General features: G+C 41.4%; 4 protein-coding genes across 4 annotated transcripts; 3 read left to right on the plus strand and 1 right to left on the minus strand.

Moving 5' to 3' along the window:
- On the plus strand, nt 1–1168 carry tyrobp (transmembrane immune signaling adaptor TYROBP). The gene is made up of 5 exons (XM_076026677.1): nt 1–232; nt 315–335; nt 416–559; nt 666–733; nt 821–1168. The coding sequence occupies exons 1-5, from the start codon at nt 196–198 to the stop codon at nt 875–877; spliced, it is 327 nt and encodes a 108-aa protein (XP_075882792.1). The 5' UTR covers nt 1–195; the 3' UTR covers nt 878–1168.
- Nucleotides 1169–1187: 19 nt separating this feature from the next.
- LOC142888406 (uncharacterized) lies at nt 1188–3618 on the minus strand. Its single transcript, XM_076026667.1, has 9 exons — nt 3576–3618; nt 3448–3500; nt 3306–3338; nt 3125–3172; nt 2764–2811; nt 2597–2647; nt 2127–2507; nt 1996–2034; nt 1188–1883 (listed from the first exon to the last, which is right to left on the minus strand). The coding sequence occupies exons 1-9, from the start codon at nt 3581–3583 to the stop codon at nt 1840–1842; spliced, it is 705 nt and encodes a 234-aa protein (XP_075882782.1). The 5' UTR covers nt 3584–3618; the 3' UTR covers nt 1188–1839.
- An 811-nt stretch (nt 3619–4429) lies between these two features.
- On the plus strand, nt 4430–11672 carry LOC142888399 (casein kinase II subunit alpha-like). The gene is made up of 15 exons (XM_076026654.1): nt 4430–4573; nt 5309–5400; nt 5712–5788; nt 5902–6021; nt 6433–6544; nt 6665–6766; nt 6876–6926; nt 7011–7070; nt 7204–7287; nt 7363–7473; nt 7600–7701; nt 9136–9236; nt 9318–9466; nt 9711–9800; nt 10796–11672. The coding sequence occupies exons 4-15, from the start codon at nt 5921–5923 to the stop codon at nt 10909–10911; spliced, it is 1179 nt and encodes a 392-aa protein (XP_075882769.1). The 5' UTR covers nt 4430–4573; nt 5309–5400; nt 5712–5788; nt 5902–5920; the 3' UTR covers nt 10912–11672.
- A 1570-nt stretch (nt 11673–13242) lies between these two features.
- On the plus strand, nt 13243–17225 carry LOC142888534 (serum paraoxonase/arylesterase 2-like). Its single transcript, XM_076026933.1, has 9 exons — nt 13243–13461; nt 13601–13671; nt 13787–13842; nt 14989–15154; nt 15600–15723; nt 15803–16006; nt 16107–16188; nt 16492–16620; nt 16747–17225. Exons 1-9 carry the CDS (start codon nt 13385–13387, stop codon nt 16906–16908), a joined length of 1071 nt encoding a protein of 356 aa, XP_075883048.1. The 5' UTR covers nt 13243–13384; the 3' UTR covers nt 16909–17225.
- Nucleotides 17226–17937: the final 712 nt, after the last annotated feature.

Genomic DNA, 17937 nt, shown 5'->3' on the forward strand with positions numbered 1-17937 from the left:
GTCTCACACATATCACATCTCTGCAGATGCCGCTGTGTTTGCGAGCCCTCCTCACCGCAGCTCACAGCCAACATCCTGTTTTATTTTTATGGGCACATCAGCACTTCAGTACAAAAGAAAAGTCGAGGGCCGGTGGCTTCGCAGGGCAGCCCCGCCTTCTCATTTTTGCCTCTCCTGGACACCAACGTCGAGAAGATGTCCAACACTCTCTGTGTTGTGGGCTCAGTGTTCGGTAAGTTGTGCACTTGTTTGTGGTTGGCGGCGCCCAATGCGATGACACACAGGACTGACCCCGTGCCCTCTCTCTGTTTCAGGATCCGCCGAGGGACAGCAAGGTAAAGTGTTGCCGCCGCGCTGGAGAGTGAGTCATTTGTCTCAGAATTGGCTGACAATCTATTTTCCTCCCTACATCAAGAATGTGGCTCCTGTTACATGATGAACATGGGGTCAGTCATGGGCATCGTCGCCTCCGACATCATCCTGACCATCTTCATCACGATATGTGTGTTTTGCCTCGCCACACGTCACAGGAGACGAAGGGAAGGCGACCCCCAAGATGGTGATGACTGACTAACACGTCAAGTGTGGCCTGTGATCATGTGATGAGTCTGCCACTGACCTTCTTGTTTTGTCTCTGTCCGACTGTCATGAAACGACTCCTAAAGGCAAAAGAAACCTGCAGACGTCCATATCAAAGAAAATGGCTGCAGAGGTGACAGACTCCCCCTACCAGGTAAGTTACCGCTGCAAAGCTAAAGATGGATTCATGGTGGACGTTGATATTTCTTTTGAGTGGATATACTGTCATAACTTTGTGCAGGAGCTGCATGGGGTCCAGTCGGACGTGTACAGTGAGCTTCAGCATTTTAGGAAATGAAGCAGTGGGACTGAATACTGACCAGCATTTATAAAGTTGCAACCAAGCATAACTTGGCTCACACACATATGAGAGCAGAATTTTGTGTATGACAAGTTCATATATATATATAATTTTTAAGAATATAGTTATGCTTTCTGACATAATCTCGTGGATGCTTTTTATCCCACAGAATTCTGTGTAACACCATCACACACAAAGGCATGTCTGTGACTTTCTGTATTACTATGTACTTACATATGAAGATTTCCTCCTAATAAATAAATTATTGCTTTGACCTCAGGAAATGGAGAGGAGTCGTGGTCTCTTGATTTGTTGGCATTTTATTGGCCCTCATACATTTGATTAAACAAAGACAAAACTCGAACAGCGATAGACAAAGAACACCTTTCAACTTTTACTGGGTTAAAGACTGGTGTTTTTTTAAATTATCATTTCTAAACTTTCTGCCGAGTTTTACTAAATATCTCATAGTGGGTTCTCCTGTGCAGTTTCACTAGAAAGCTGATGTGAAAATTGTAAATATCAGTTTCTAACATTTGTTCTCACACTCACATTAAAAAAAAAATCTAAAATTGGATTTTTAAAAAAGTCCCAGAAGCAGCTGTATTTGGCAGCAGCCTGCCCGCCTCATATGACTCAACAGATGGCAAACCCTGACTCATTATGTGGAAGCAAAGCAATCTGAAAAAGGAAGGAAAATATCATTTTTTTCTCTCACAATAATACATTTGTTTGTCAGTTAGACACTTTTATGTGGATAAGCATGAAAATGTGGGCAATTGAAAACATGTGAAGTGAGACAGACATAAAATCACATCCTGGAGAGGTTTTCCATCCAAGTTGGATGGACGGAGATACACACACACACACACACACACACACACACACACACACACACACACACACACACACACACACACACTAGTCTGCTCAAGCTGCAGAGGGGAACAGTGTGATCATCAGGCTTGGCTCTTGACTGGAACAGACATGTGCTGCGGAGGCGCTGGGGTAGACAGAGCATGACAGGATGGGATGGATGTCCTTATTAGTCAGTATGCAGAGGAAGTCACTCAGTTTTTTTACCCAATATTCACAAGAGGAGGGCTGGTTTTTACCTAATGGATATGTTTCAGAGCTGAGGAGTTCTCTGGTTTCTGAGGGACATATCGGAATCAGCAGTTAATGCTTTCAATATATCCCAGGAGCTTGTCGCTGCAACGGTGGTGTATTATAGGGAGGCTCTTACCGTCGTAGTCGGTGTCTCGTCTGTGGTCCCACACTGGAGCAGGTCTGCCAGCGTTGTCCTCCAAACTATCCAAATCCTGCAGCTCTCTGCTTCGGCCCGCAGCCAGCATGCCATTAAATCCTGCACCTCCCACTGGTGTGGCTTTTCTGTGGTGATCATCAGCCACCACATTGGCACTCTGATTCACTTGCTCCACACTTGAGTTGTCGACTTGTCCAGGCGAAGGTTCAGCATCTCGGGCTGCTTCACCGCTGTTGAGATCCATCTGCTCTACTGGACCGACCAGCCTGTCGTTTGTGTTTTCGGCCCTCTTCTTTAATGGCGTCTTGACTGAATCTTTAGAAATGGCCTCTTCATGGCTGTCGGGGTCTTCGATTACTCCTGGGGAGTAAGGCCGACATCTCCAAACCAAAAACTGGATGATCCACTGAGTGGCCGTTTTTACTTATCAGAAAATAAAAAATACATACCTGTGATTCCATTGGTGGGCAAACTTTCTGTGGATTTTTCCTCCGACAAATCTGTAAAGGAGATTTTTTTCCCCCACTATTGTTTGATGTTCAAAATAAATTCAAATCAAATCAAAAAGGGTAGTAAAATGTAACCTAAGCCGCAGTTACAGGAAAAATACACAAACCTTCAGAGTCATCCTCATTCACAGGGTTATTCTGAGGAGGTCTCGCAGCTGCAATGTAGGAAAGTTTTAATAGTTGAGAGATCACCTGAAAAACACTCAGGGTACTAGTCGTAAAAAACAGAAACTGGCTGCTGTTTAATCAGATTCAGAATCAGAATCAGAATCAGAATCATTTATTCATCCCAAATGGGAAATTACTTACGTAAACCAGAAAATGTAAATTAGAAAACAAAATGAAATCTCACAGTTCTTCCTATGTATGTTTGGTTGGGGAACTAAAACTTGTTTGAGGATCTGGTGAGCCTGCCAGTTAGAAAGTGAACCTTTCTCTTGATATCTGCAGTTACATGGTGTCACAAACCTGCTGAAGCAGTTGCTACAGTCCTTTCCGTTGTCACACCCAGAGCGTCTGAAAATGGTGATACACAGGTTATACGATGGTTATCGCAGCGATGAAACAGATTCAGCTTGGCTTTCATTTGTTTTACGACAGATGAGAATTTAATGTGCGTAGACATGAGAACTCAGAGATGTTGTCTCACCATTCAGAAAGGTCAAGACGTTATCTCTTTGTACTTTGCCAGAGGTGCCGGAAAACAAAAACAGTGTGTTTAATATATTTTATCTGTTTGTTTGTTTTTTCATCACAAATGACAGCAAAAATCAGACACCCAGTTGATTTACCTCTTGGAGCTGTTACCACCACACCAACAAGGAGAAACAGACAAAACATGCACCTGAAAGAAACAATTTAGTCATTCTCAAACTAATTTAAAAGACATTTTTCAAAAAAACAAAATACAAAAACTTACAGCTTCATTGTTTTGATCCTAAAGCCTTTTCCCCTCTTGGTGTGTAAGTGATTGGTGTATTTATATAGACCCCTGCTACATAAATATCTCATTGTCTCAGTCTAATTATAGTTTACAGTCAAATCTTTCAGATTGAGTTGCACTCAAAGTCCAGCCATTTTTTCACCCCCAGAGCTCAACAGTGCGTGACTTGCTGGCAAAAGTCACAACAATTGGCCTACAGGAGTTCACAAGGGGCCTATTCATCGCATCAATGCACGATAAAAACAGGTGTTTTGACCATTCACATTCACATAATGGATCCCTCTTTCTCTCTACCTCTGTGTGGACGACGAGCGGTCATCTGCTTCGGGAAACCTCCCACCGGGCCTTCCTCTTTTTTCTTTTTTTTTGAAACAATGTTGCCCTTAATGACCGTTTACCATTGTCACGGTGAGTTCTGTATCAGTCCTGAAACAAAGACCTTTTCAAGCAGGTCTTGGTTTGTCGGGCCAGTCTGCTGAACATGTCTCTGAATGGAGCTTTCTGAGACTGTAAATCTAAAAATATGTCCTTTTTACGAGCACAGTCAGACGCACTGGAAAGATCAGCTGATGAAATGGTGGTGAGTTGTGTGACTAATCCAATAGCATAGTTGTGTGTGGCATTCATGAGTGAAATTTCATTATGTGGCCTCACTAAAATGTGGATATTTCTTGAATATGCCCATGCCTTGTTTTAACTGCATAAGTGTCCAGTAAGTCCGTGGGAGCACGGGTTGATCAATATATGAACCTTCAAAAACAAAACAAAAAACATGAGGGATGTGACCGAACCCAGTCTGACTGTAATGCTTAATATAACTTTTTGGCTCTGTCAGACCTGTTGGTGAAAGAAGCTGTTACCCTCTCCCGAGTGTGAGAGAAAAAGGAGAGCGCCCTCTGCAGGAAAGGCTATTCGCACTAAGCTCTCGATCCCCAGCATCGCCATATTGGCGTCCCAGGCAGCAAGGCTGAGAGGTAATCGTGTCATTTAAACGCGAATCGCTGTTATTTCCGAGCTACCCTTGGCCTCTTGATGTGCGGAGATAGACTGAGGGAAAGTAACACAATGGCGGTTTCATTCCGCGGTCGGATTACACCATTTGTGAGGTGTTTTTCAAGGCGTTGTCAGTCAGTGTGCCTCGACAGCCAGCAGGCAATTCACTCCCCTAGCCTGCTAGCTTAGCACTTTCGAGCTTTAGGAAATATATTTATCGACGTGTATGTGTTTTGCTCCGACGCTGTCTCTGTAGTGACCACTAGAAAACAACTGTGCTTCACTTTTACTGTGGGCCGCTTGTTCATTATCGCCTCGGTCTCGTGATTGTCACCACGAGCTAGTTGTGACTTTCCAACCGGCTTTTCCCTCTGAAATTAACGCGCTAATGCTAACTAGCAGGCAGCCCAACCTGCTTTTCGGTTAGCACTTAGCTCCGTTGCACTTTGTGCAGGCCTGGGCCACAGGGGTTTGTGCGTACACACTCTTTACCCTTTTCAACCAAAGTGGTAAGCGAACAAACTGGCCACATCTACAAGGATGTGTCGTTTTAGAGAGCGCGGCCGTTCCTACAGCGCAAACCTCACACAACAATTCAGTCAGTTCCGAATTGAACCGTGTTAGCGCTTGTAACGTCACGTTATCTCAGTGTGCTCTTGTGCGCTTTTAATCAACATCATTGATTACTGATCAACCTACTTTCCGTTTTTCAACAGGAGATCCTGCCTTATTGTAGCCCCCAGTGATGACTGTACTGAACCCTGTTCCTCCTGATTAGACTGGTTGGATGCCCCTGTTCAGCGTTCAGGTTTGTATATTTCAAACACTGTCCAGTGTGTTAATCTAGGTACACATCTCACATACCAGCGAGTTAAAAAAAAAAAAAAAAAAAAATCATTCATCATCATTTATCTGGCTGCTTGCAGTGATACAGCTACAAAAGGGAAGTAGAATGTGCTTTTATGGGGGAAACAAAATAATTAAAAACTATATATTTATTTTTTATCATTATCATTTTTTGTTAAAATATCTTTAGCTTTTATTAATGTTTTCAGTTCTCAATTCCGAACTTAGTTGTAATGTGGCTAATTATCCTCCTCCATTGATGTGCTTGTGCAGCCTTCTCACCACAAAGGCATCTCAGTTGCTTCTGTTCTAATTCATCAATCATCACCATCCTGGAGGAAACCTTCCAGGTACTCCTCTTCTTAGTCTACATGAACATGCTGTTGTTTTCATGTGTGTATGGTGACAGGAATCAAATACCAATGTCCTGTTTTGTTTTTTGTTTGTTTTTTTTTGTTTGTAGCAGAGAACCTGTGTAGAATATGTCTGGCCCTGTTCCAAGCCGCTCTCGTGTTTACCCTGATGTAAACACACAGAGACCTCGGGAATATTGGGATTATGAATCCCATGTTGTTGAATGGGGGTGAGTTCATTGACTGAGGCCAATTTCTCCTGTTTGTCGCATCACCAATAGCAACTAAACAACATTTTCTCCCGATGATTGTGCACCTTTCAAATTCCTATTATACCTTTATTCAGTGAAACATACTAAACAACAAATGTATTTGATATCTGCAAGTAGCTTTCTTTATTGCGAAATCCTCTAAGAATGCTCAGCCTGGAAATGTATCTATTTGCAAATGTCTCAGACATCCTTGTTTTGTACAGGTGAAAAAAATCAGATGAACAGTGGCCTGTACAACTTATTGTTTTGCAAGAGAAACAGAGGAACCTCTTTCCTCTTCAACATATCTTAAACTTCAACTTGATGTTGTTGTGTGTTTACCTTGTCATGTTTTGTGTCTTGGAATTTTATGTCTTTTCATTTTTCTAGGAACCAAGATGACTATCAGCTAGTCAGAAAACTAGGAAGAGGCAAATACAGTGAGGTTTTTGAAGCCATAAACATTACGAATAATGAAAAAGTGGTTGTCAAAATACTAAAGGTATGCAGATAATTATGATGATGTGATATTTGTATGTTGTATTTTTTTGTTTTGTTTTGTTTCCGTTAAAAATTCTTCAATTTTTTTTTTATTTTATTATTATTATTTTTTTTTTTACAGCCGGTCAAGAAAAAGAAAATCAAGAGAGAAATAAAGATCTTGGAAAACCTAAGGGGCGGCCCAAATATCATCTCACTGTTAGATATTGTCAAGGATCCTGTGGTAATTAGAACTCCTCTTTTTGATTGTGACACTTGATTACTTTAGATTCAATTAGGTTTATTTTATTTAACAGTTTTCTTGGCTCCCTTTTTTTTTCTCCTTCATTTAGTCTCGAACCCCTGCTTTGGTCTTTGAACATGTGAACAACACAGACTTCAAGGTAACGACTGCTGATTGGTTGATATGCCTATGCACTACTCATTTTGTGTGTGTTTGCTCACATATTTGTACTTATTTTTTACAGCAATTGTATCAAACCTTATCCGACTTTGACATACGGTTCTACATGTATGAAATCTTAAAGGTAGGTTCCAGTTTTTGATTATTTCTTTTTCTCTCTTCAGACTTGTGCTGATTCTAAATGTATTCTCGTAATTTGCTCAAAATGATCAATTACACAATGGAATCTAAATGTCCTTCCTATTGTTTACTTGCAGGCTCTTGACTATTGTCACAGTATGGGGATAATGCACAGAGATGTCAAACCACACAACGTAATGATTGATCATGAACACAGAAAGGTAATTTTGCAGTTCAACCCAACCAGACTTGTGCAGTTTCGAACGGCCGCCCATCTAAACGTTCTCCCTTCACAGCTCCGTCTCATTGACTGGGGCTTGGCAGAGTTCTATCACCCAAACCAGGAGTACAACGTGAGAGTGGCGTCCAGGTACTTTAAAGGACCTGAACTACTGGTAGATTACCAGGTGAGACTGTTGCCTACGTCAAGTCTGCATGTCTTACACAAGGAGGACAAAATAACATTTTTCTTTGTACCTTTTTTTAAATATCTAATTATGTTGAGGCCTTTTTATTATTCTCGTGACTCACAGATGTATGACTACAGCCTGGACATGTGGAGTTTGGGTTGCATGCTCGCCAGCATGATCTTCAGGAAGGAGCCGTTCTTTCATGGTCATGACAACTATGATCAGGTAAAAGAAAGACGTGTTGTTTGTCTAATCTTTATTGGCAACTGTGAGATTCAGTTTTTGTTCAGCGTTAAGCAACATTTGACTGGGCTGGTTGCATTTGGCACTTACTTTCTAACAAACCAAACCCTGGATTGGGTAGACAGGATGAACAGAGATCATTGACACAACGGGATAGGATGAGAGCAAGTCAGTACTCACTCGAGTTCTTTTCACTCTGTTGGTTGGAATTAGTGCTGCAGAAGTATAGCCATAACTCTAGTCTCTCTAGTCAAAACAAAACAACAAGGTGTGTCCCACTGAGCCACTGTGCCAGCGCCCTCTGTTCAATCAAGGCTCATGCTGCTAGTTTGAATAAAGTCAAAGCAGTTTTAGCACGCTAGCTGAGCTGAACCAGCCTAACAGGAATTCCCACCAAGCCCAGTGTGAGGGAGAGTTTAAGCTGCCAACCCACATTTTCCGTCTGCTCAAATGAATCTATATAGGGCTGCATCGGTAAATGTGAATGGGTCACAGGTTAAGGGAGGTGACCCTCCGATCAGGTTTTTTTTTTTGTTTTGTTTTTTCTTCTTTTTTTTTAAAGCTCAATCACGACATAGGATGCAGGATCAGCCAATCGGCTAATATCCACTGAGATGTTGGATTGATAAAAGCCAGTGGACTGTTTATTGCACATTTCTCTTACATAAAGTGACTCTCATAGTCAACTGTGCTTTTTCAGCGTGTTCTTGATTTTTATTATGGTTTAATTAAACTTTCACAACCTCTCGATCGCCGCTGTCCACGTTCTAATCAGGCCTTTCTGCAGTTTGTGGCAAGAGTAGCACTGAAAACCAACTTGAAGTCTCATAATGTGTCCTTAACGTTAATTTCACAAACCCCTTCGTTGTACAACCTCGCTTCAGCCAGCCATCAAACTGACGCATCCTAAACTGTTAAACAGAAACGACATGGAGCAACTTGTGGCTTAAAAGCAAACAGGGAGAAAAATGAACTGTCTCGTTTTGAGGCTCCTGAGCTTCACTAATTAGATCAAGAACCGAACAATTGAAGCGTCCCCACAGACCTAGTAGGGAATAGTCAGGCCAGTGTTTGCTCTGGACCACAGAGCCAAGGCATTCTTCTGTTTCTTCTGGCGCACAATAGCAAACGTGATTATACTTTTTAAGTCGAGGCGAGCAACTTCTCCTGTGCACTCAGAGATTGCACTGTCCATTTTTGGTCAAATAATGATTGTTTGGAAGCTAAAAGGGACGAGGGGTAGGCTTCCCTTTAAGTGAATAGTTGTCTTCCATCAAAATGTTTAAACTCCCTGTCAACAACAGCGTTGCGTTTGCGTATTTGAAAAGACATCTTCACCGATTCCATCCGTCCGGCTCAGACCTGCACCTCACTCATCACCTAGAGACCTAACCGTTTGCCTCGTTTGACTCGCAGCTCGTCCGGATTGCAAAAGTACTGGGCACGGAGGACCTGTACGACTACATTGACAAGTACAACATTGAATTGGATCCACGGTTTAACGACATTCTCGGAAGGTGAGCTGCCGCGGCCGTTCGACGCCTCTGCCCTCTGCGACTGCCTGCCTATTAATGCTTGATCCGCCCATGTCCCCGCAGACACTCTCGCAAACGATGGGAACGGTTTGTGCACAGCGAGAACCAGCACCTGGTCAGCACGGAAGCACTGGACTTCCTGGACAAACTGCTGCGCTATGACCATCAAGCTCGCCTCACGGCCCGGGAGGCCATGGATCATCCCTACTTCTGTAAGACGCATTTCTCTTTGACGTCGGTCCATTAACTTACTCTTATTTTCTTTTGTTCGGACAAATAGGTAGAGATGTAAGGGTTTAAATCTTTACATCTCTACCTATTTGTCTGAACAAAAGAAAATAAGAGTAATATATCAATGAAGATAAAATGAACATTTTTAGTCTGGTCCATTACCTTGTTTGCATTGCTGTATTTATTTCTGTTCATTTCTTTCTGATTTTCTTTTTCATCCATCAGACCCCATCGTTAAAGATCAGGGAAGAGGGGCCACTCCAGGAGGAATGGCTGCCAGCTCCACACCAGTCAGCTCTTCAAGTATGATGGCTGGTAAGTTGACCGCCGCAAAAGTATATGCCAGACTTGAGGTGCTAATGCAAGAAAAATAAATCTGCAGTCAAACAAAAGCAACATTGTTACGGGCTGTATGAAATTTCAAAAGGTGATGTTTTCTAATACACGTAACCATTCCGGAGTTGCATGCTTTCAGTGCCAACACACTTGAAGTTCACAGGAACCAACTGGTCAAGTAGAGAAACATCACATGACTACAGACCAGGTCACACCAACCTTTTTGAGCCTGATAGCCACTTTGTGGGTACTGAGTCACATGAAAGGCAACCAGTTTGCTGCACTCTTCTGAAATAACACATTTTATCAGTTAGCCTTTAGTTATATATCATTATTAATGATACTAATCAATTTGAAGACATAATACAAGTCAAGTCATGAAGAACAAGTCATGTTAATGAGTTCTCAATGATTGATAATTACTTTACACGGTTGGAGAAAATTAAATTTTACATGCAGCTCAACCAGTTGTGCTATTTTTAGAACAGGCCTGCAGGCTGTGCATGTGGATTTTGAGGGCCACACGGTGCCTGCGGGCGCCGTGTTGGTGACCCCTGCTCCAGACCACTCCTGTAATGTGACCTGGAAGTCATCCACTGTGTGCGCCTCTGGGTCAGGAGTGAACATGTCACAGCTCCTGACCTGGTGGATGCAGTGGAAACTCAGGCTGTAACATGTTGGTAATGTCACATTTTTGACACAAAGTGAACTCCTGCAGTTATCCAGAATGGCAGTCCAGATGTTGTTTTTTTCATCACTTGTCTTACATTTGAGTCCACGGCACCTGCATGATTCCACTGTATTTGTACCCGGGTGGAACCTCTAGAGAGGTTCTATGATTTAGAAAATATCTCCTAGAACCACCGTGGCAAGTCCCACTATTTCATTGGCTGCCACCTGTTAGGGCCGAACCTCTATTTTAAGATGGTTGACGACATGCAAGTGTGATTAATGAGACCTTGTGTTCATCGCAGGCATCACCTCAATGTCCTCCTCGCAGCCGCTGGCTAACATTGCTGGATCCCCCGTCATCTCTGCTCCCAACACTCTGGCCACACAAGTCCCCGCCGCCACCGGGGCCCAACCCTGAAGCCACTTCCTCACCTGTGTTTGTGTGTTCATGGCCGTGCCCCCTCCCCCCCCTGACCCCCGCCTGATGCTCAGCGCGGCCCCCGGGGGGCCCACGGCTCTACTTTTTATGTTAAAGATAACAAAGAAGACGATTTAAAAGAGAAAAAAAAATTGTTTTTCACATCGAGTTATATTTTGACACCTGGACTTGACAGAAATGTATTGTTGCACCTGTCAGGATTACTAGAATTAATTTGGGTGTGTTGACAATGCCATTGTTTAGAAATTCTAATAAGATGTAGACATGAAGAGAATGGATAATAAAATTTATTTTGTATGTTCCAAATATTCAGTCTTGCTTGAAACTGTTTGATGGGGATCCTGCTGTATTACACTGTGAACCTTTACACGACTTCACTAAACAGAGTGAGGAACCAAGTGTGCCCCACCTAACAGTGCTAGCTGGTTGCACACCATGTAATGTGCAGGAGTTGTCGGTGTTTTGACGTTGTTAGATACTATAATTCTTTAATTGGACTTTGGTAGATATTCTACAGTTACTGTCAGGTTGCATGCACCCAATGCTGAGTATCACAGGGTCAATAGATTGCCAATCTCATGTTACTTTCACTTCTCTATGTGTATGTATGTGTTCATGTTTGTTTTTTATGAAGTCTCTTACACATGATTTTGAATACATAGACAGTTTTGTAACTTTGTTTTATGTCGGGAGGAGTCATCACCTACAGAAAAGTTCAAAAATAAACATTTTAAACAGGGCTCTGCAGGCACCACGTCTCATTGACTGGAACCGTGTGTTGACTGTTGGGGTACACCAGTTTCAAAGTAGCACTGGAGCACTTGTGTGTATCCTGGCGGAATTGAGCAAGTACCGGGGTCACTTTACACTTTAGTCTTTGAATATCAAACAACAAGATTTATATGTAAATATGTGGCATCTTATTTTCATCCGGATGTGAATTGGGTTTGAATGTGGCAGCTCCAGGTTTGTCCTGATCACGCTGCATCATGTGGAAAATAACTGAAAGAAGTTATTGTGTTTATTTCTGAGAGACTAATATTTCTCTAGATGTTGAATAATGTTTTAAAAATGTCATATCAATTTCAAAATGAAGGTTTTGAGCCTTTAGACAGGTCATGGAGAGTCTTTTCCTTCGTGATGGGCAACAACAGAAAAGTGACGTCTCCAGTTGAATCAGCTGAACAGTTACAGAATCCCAAATCAAACTTAGGCTGCAATCGAACTTGCAACCTTCTTGTTGCAAAGAGACAATACTGAGTACTGTGTCACTGATTGTTTCGTGCAGGAAATCAAGCACATCTGCCAATGAGGGCTGCTATTAAATTGTGGTTATCAGAATTGAAACTTTAAATTGTGTGGTCAAAGTATTTCTGTGGCCGGATTCGACTAAACGTCTTCGGCAGAGGATAGTGTTCAGGTTGCAGGTAAGAATGGCTCTATTTTTCCGACGGTCCATGAATACAGCTTGAGTAACAGCCTTCTTGCGCCTCTGGCTGCGGTGTCAGTGGACTCTGGCCTGACAAAAGTTGAGGGAATTCCGGTTCTTTTTAGAGAGCCGGTTCTCTTGGGCCGGCTCACAAAAAAGAGCCGGCTCTTTCGACTCTCTAGTTGCACCTCAATTTTTGTTGGCTATATATATATATATATATATATATATATATATATATATACATATATATATATGTATATATATATATGTATATATATATATGTATATATATATATATATCTATATCTATATATGTATATATATATATATATATATATATATATATATATATATATATATATATGTATATATATATATATATATATATACATATATATATATATATGAAAAGCAGCCACCATATAACATGTAAAATTTAATTGTGTATATATACTGCTACAAAATGTGGAAAAATAAATCATTGACTTGCAATTGAAAACGAATTATTTATAAATTTTGAACTTGTGACAACACCAGAAGAACTTAGAATCACAGCAAAATATAAATTAAAACATCTGAAACAAAAAGGAGGGATGCAGTATACAAGTAACAGTTTGTTGGTTTTAGTTCAGCTACTCTTTAGACTTAAATATGGTTCTTCCTCCAGTAATTCTTCTTCCTGTTTTGGAGAAGAATCTCTACAAGATGACCCACGTCGCTACAATGCAACATCTCTGTCAACGTTATTTAAATGAAAGATGATTCTGAATCTTGCTGTGTGTCGCACCGCACCTCCCTCTACTGTTGTGCGCAGGGCACACAAGGCGACGCTGGGCATATTAGCCAATCGCGTTGCTGCTTGAACAGTCGTTCACTTCAAAAGAGTCGGTTCTGAGTGAGAACAGTCTCGACATATACTCAGTAGCCACCAGGCTGCAGACAGACAGACGGACGGACAGGCAGACAGGTTGGTCAGTCGCGGTGGTTGGGGAGGAAACTTCACTCCGTTTGGACTCCAACATGTGGAAGCTCGTCTATGTCGTCGCGGTGCTGGCTATGCTGTTCGTGGTGTTCCGCAACAGGGCCGAACTCCTCAGGTAGAGCTCAGAGGACCGCCGCCTCACGCAATGCATGTTGTTCACACGGACTGTTCGTGGGGACGCCGTGTGTGAATCTAACTGGAACTGTTGTCTTGTTTCCACCTCGATTCAACTCGCTGTGCTCAACACAATGCAGCGAGAGGCTGCTGGCGAACCGAGAGCTGACCCAGAAACACCTTCCCAACTGTGTCCCGCTGAAGAAACTCGGTATGTGGCGGCTGCTGCTGCTGCTGCTGCATGTTCCATCGCTGCAATGAACGCAGAGCGTAAAGTGACGTCAAGAGTGAGAGTCAGTAAACGCCGCAAACTGTCGTGATTTCAGATTTCGGCTCAGAGGACATCACCATCCTCGACAACGGGCGCGCTTTCATCAGCACTGTGAGTAACTCCAGGGCATCGGGCTAAAGTTCGACATCAGCAAACACCGCTTTGATAGAGAAGTGGATCAACACGTTAACTAATGATGTCCACATACTTGTTGTTGCATTGTCGCTCCCGCCAGCAAGCGGTTCGTGCCACGCCCACTTACAAGGGACCCTCCTGTAACTGATCGCAGATTATGGAGGCCATGAACGTGTTTTAACTAGGAATGCAAATTATCGATTAATTCATTAATCGTTAGTTGATTGACCTTCGATCGATTAACGATTAATTTGTAAGTGGCGATTTTTTTTTCTTCCTGAGAACCTAAATTTCACAATGAAAAATGTGTAAGGAACACATTATTTAGCCTTTAATAATGTTGAGGGTCCAATGTGACCCATTTTTAATTTAGAGAACAGAAAAAACACCTTGAACATATATCCTGACTTTAAATTGACTTCTAATGGGTCACATTTACACTTAAAAGTTGTTTATAAGTAACTTTTTCTAGGTATACAGGTATACACCAAGCCATTTAACAAAAACCCCAGTGTAAAAAGAGTTTTATTAATTGCAACTAATTTAATTTAATGAATTAAATTATTAATCGACTATTAATCGCTAATCAATTAATTGTTAACATCCCTAGTTTTAACGCATAGTTCCATTTTTATTTTAAAATGATAAACCTATGTCAAGAGTTAACGTGCGCTGATAACAATACAATGCTGCATTATCTGCAACAAGGTGCTGTGGTTTACATTACCTGAGTTTTTGTCGCAGGTAAGACGACAAAACTGCATCACCTGCCACCCGTGGCTTTGTGAAAAAGTGTCCTGTTTCACATCAGCGCTGTTAAGAGAACCTTATTTGGCCGGCACGCTGCCAGACATGTTCTTATCTGCAATGACTGGCCATTAAATTTTAAGCCTTTATTTGTTTTAAAAAGTGTGTCCACAGTGCAAACTGCAACCAAACCGTAGAGATTCGGTTATTAAGTGGACAAATAATCTTTTATCCTCTCCTCAAGATTAAAATATATATTTGTATTTGAAAGTAAAGTCTGCAGGACATTAGGTTACCTCGTTGCTCTACCACCAAATGTTGTGTTGTGATTGTCCATTTTTATTTCTCTTTGGACGTCATCGTTCTGTTTGCAAGGGGCTGAAATTTCCTGGATTGCCAGTGACTGAGGAGAAAGGGAAGATCTTCACGATTGATTTGAAAGACCCCAAGATGAAACCCATGGAGCTGCGCATGTCAAGAAATTTCGATCTGGAATCCTTTAACCCTCACGGTATCAGTGTCTTCACAGACCAGAAAAATGGTAATGGCACACGTCACACACGCATCACACTCAACAAAGTCTTTGCATCAACAACCTAGGGCTCCAACGACATCAGACTTTGAACTTTTATCCCTTACTGAGAAAAGGCATAATACTACCTCCGCACACAACTAACACATATTTCAACCTGAGAAATGAATATTCTGATTCTGCGTTCATTTGACACTTTCACTCTTTTCCACTGTCAGTGTATTTTTTGTGCAACTACCTGCATATGGAGAAGTGGACTGCTGTAAGGACCACTTGATGTCACATTATTAAAAATACAAAGAAAATGTCATAAACTAATGTTATGTTGGACCTGAATGGATTTGTCATCAACAACCATTGGATCAATCCAGCCACACTCAAGTGTTTTGCTTAAGCCGTGCAGAATTTTTGTTAAATTGAATATATATTTATATTTTACGTTTTTCTCTTTTAGGAGAAATTTACCTGCTTGTTGTCAATCACCCACAACATCAGAGTCAGGTGGAGATGTTCCTGTTCATGGAGGACTCCCTCTCACTGCTCCATTTGAAAACCTTCAAGCATGAACTCCTTCACAGGTGCGCTGCAATGGCAGAATTAGTTTTTGTTTCTTTGTGTGTGTAAGAGGCCTCATTCAGTCCGGATGACTCTTTGCAGTGTGAATGACATCGTCGCCGTGGCGCCGGATGCCTTCTATGCAACCAACGACCACTACTTCAGCAATAATTTCATGAAAACTTTTGTGGAGGTGTTTCTGGCGCAGCCCTGGACTAACGTTGTGTACTACAGTCCCAAAAAAGTGAAAGTGGTCTCCGAGGGTTATTACATGGCAAATGGTATCAACATCTCGCCAGACAAAAAGTAAGTATGAGGCGCAGAGTCATAAAAACAGTGTATATGTGGACATTCCACTGTTTAATTTTCTAAATATTTCAATTTGGTGTCCCTTTGGACATGACAGAAGTATATACGTGGTAGATCTGTTGGACCATAATGTGCATGTGCTGGACCGGAAAAAAGACAACTCACTGGTTCCTGTAAAGGTATGCAAAGAAGATGCCGGTGACGCTTCCATGAGTGATTTAGATTTTAGAAGAATTGTAATGTTTTTTTTTTGTTTTAAATGTATGTATGTATGTATGTATGTATGTATGTATGTATGTATGTATGTGTATGTATATATTTATTTATTTATTTATTTATTTTTATATATATATATTTAGTTCTAATTTTGGCTACTTAAATTGTATCTTTCTGAGCACTAATTCACACAAGTAACTGGAAAAGCTGAGATCAGAAGTCGGTCACGGCTGCATGATCATTTTGCTGTGTGTGACACCCCTCAGAACGTGTCTGTCGGCTCACTCTGTGACAACGTGGAGGTGGATCCAGAGACCGGTGACCTGTGGATGGGCTGTCACCCAAATGCAATGAAACTTTTTATCTCGGACCCCGACGACCCGGCCGGTTCAGAGGTTTCTCCTTTCGCTTTTTCATTGATTCTTTATTGTGTTAATTCTGTTCCTTTAGCCTACATGCATTTTAACTTCTCCCATTTAGGCTATTTGTCTCATGCTTTCATGTTTACTTATTTTTTTAAGGTCATTCGAATCCAGAACATCCACAGTGATCAGCCGGTGGTGACTCAGGTGTACTCTGACAACGGCAAGGTGATCATAGGCTCCAGCACAGCGGCGGTCTATGGTGGAAAGCTGCTGATTGGCTCCGTGTACCACAAAGCCCTTTGTTGTGAACTGCAGTAGTTGTGACACGTGGTTTCTGGTTAAAGGGTTTGAAATAATCAAGGCCTCAATTTAACAAAAGAAAGTGACTACATAAATGTTGCACTGGTGGATGGATGATTTACAGCGCTGTATTAAAAAAATTGCGACTGAAATCTACACTTGAACCTCTATGAATTGACAAAATAGTCAAACCTGTAAGGTTGAAAAATTGCTTTGTCAGTTTTGGTTGTTTTTTTTACTAATTTGATGGAAAAAGTTAAGCTTTATATGAATATTTTTGTAAAACCTGATCTTTATAACTTTCTTCATACATAATTAAAAAAACAACAACATTTGTTTCAATGTTTAAATAAAAAAAATGAAACAAGTGAACAAGCTTTTTTTTGCAGTTATGCTTTGTTTTAACATATGGCTAGGTGTGTTATTTGGCTCGTCATGATGATATTCAAACACATAATCAAGATTTCTGTACTTGCATATTCACAAAAGTAGCAGGTAGCAAAAGTAAGAATCAAGAGTCTTAGTTATTTTAAATTGAATATGTCACTCTTGTTGTAATTGTTAAATGTAATACCATGCTATGGATTAAGACTTTAAAGCAGCTCTAGGTAACTTTTCGACCATAAAATTCTGAATCCAAACTCAGCAAAGCGGTAGATAAACGATTAATAGGATCAATGGTGCCGCCTCGGCAGCGAGAGTGGGGTTGTGCTGGCTGTAACTGCACTGCGTAACATTCAAGCGCGACCCAACACGCCAGACGAACCACTTCACGGCAACGTCACGCTTTATTTATTTAGAGGCAGTCTTACATACTACTATTACAAATGCATAAGATTGTAAAATGACCTCAATGAAAGACAAAGTAATAAAAGTGTTGAACGTTTGCTACGACGTTATTGTCGTAGCAAACTTGTAGCAAGCTCAAGTTACCTAGAGCTGCTTTAAACCATGTGCACAACAGCGCCATCTCTGGTGCAGCCATACCAAAACCGTCTGAAACTTCCAGCTTTTCACACTATTGTAATCATGGCTGCTGCTAAGAAG

This window comes from Nelusetta ayraudi, unplaced genomic scaffold (assembly GCF_046127955.1).
Source record: "Nelusetta ayraudi isolate G7.1 ecotype Tasmania unplaced genomic scaffold, CSIRO-AGI_Nayr_v1 ptg000003l, whole genome shotgun sequence".
Taxonomy (NCBI): domain Eukaryota; kingdom Metazoa; phylum Chordata; class Actinopteri; order Tetraodontiformes; family Monacanthidae; genus Nelusetta; species Nelusetta ayraudi.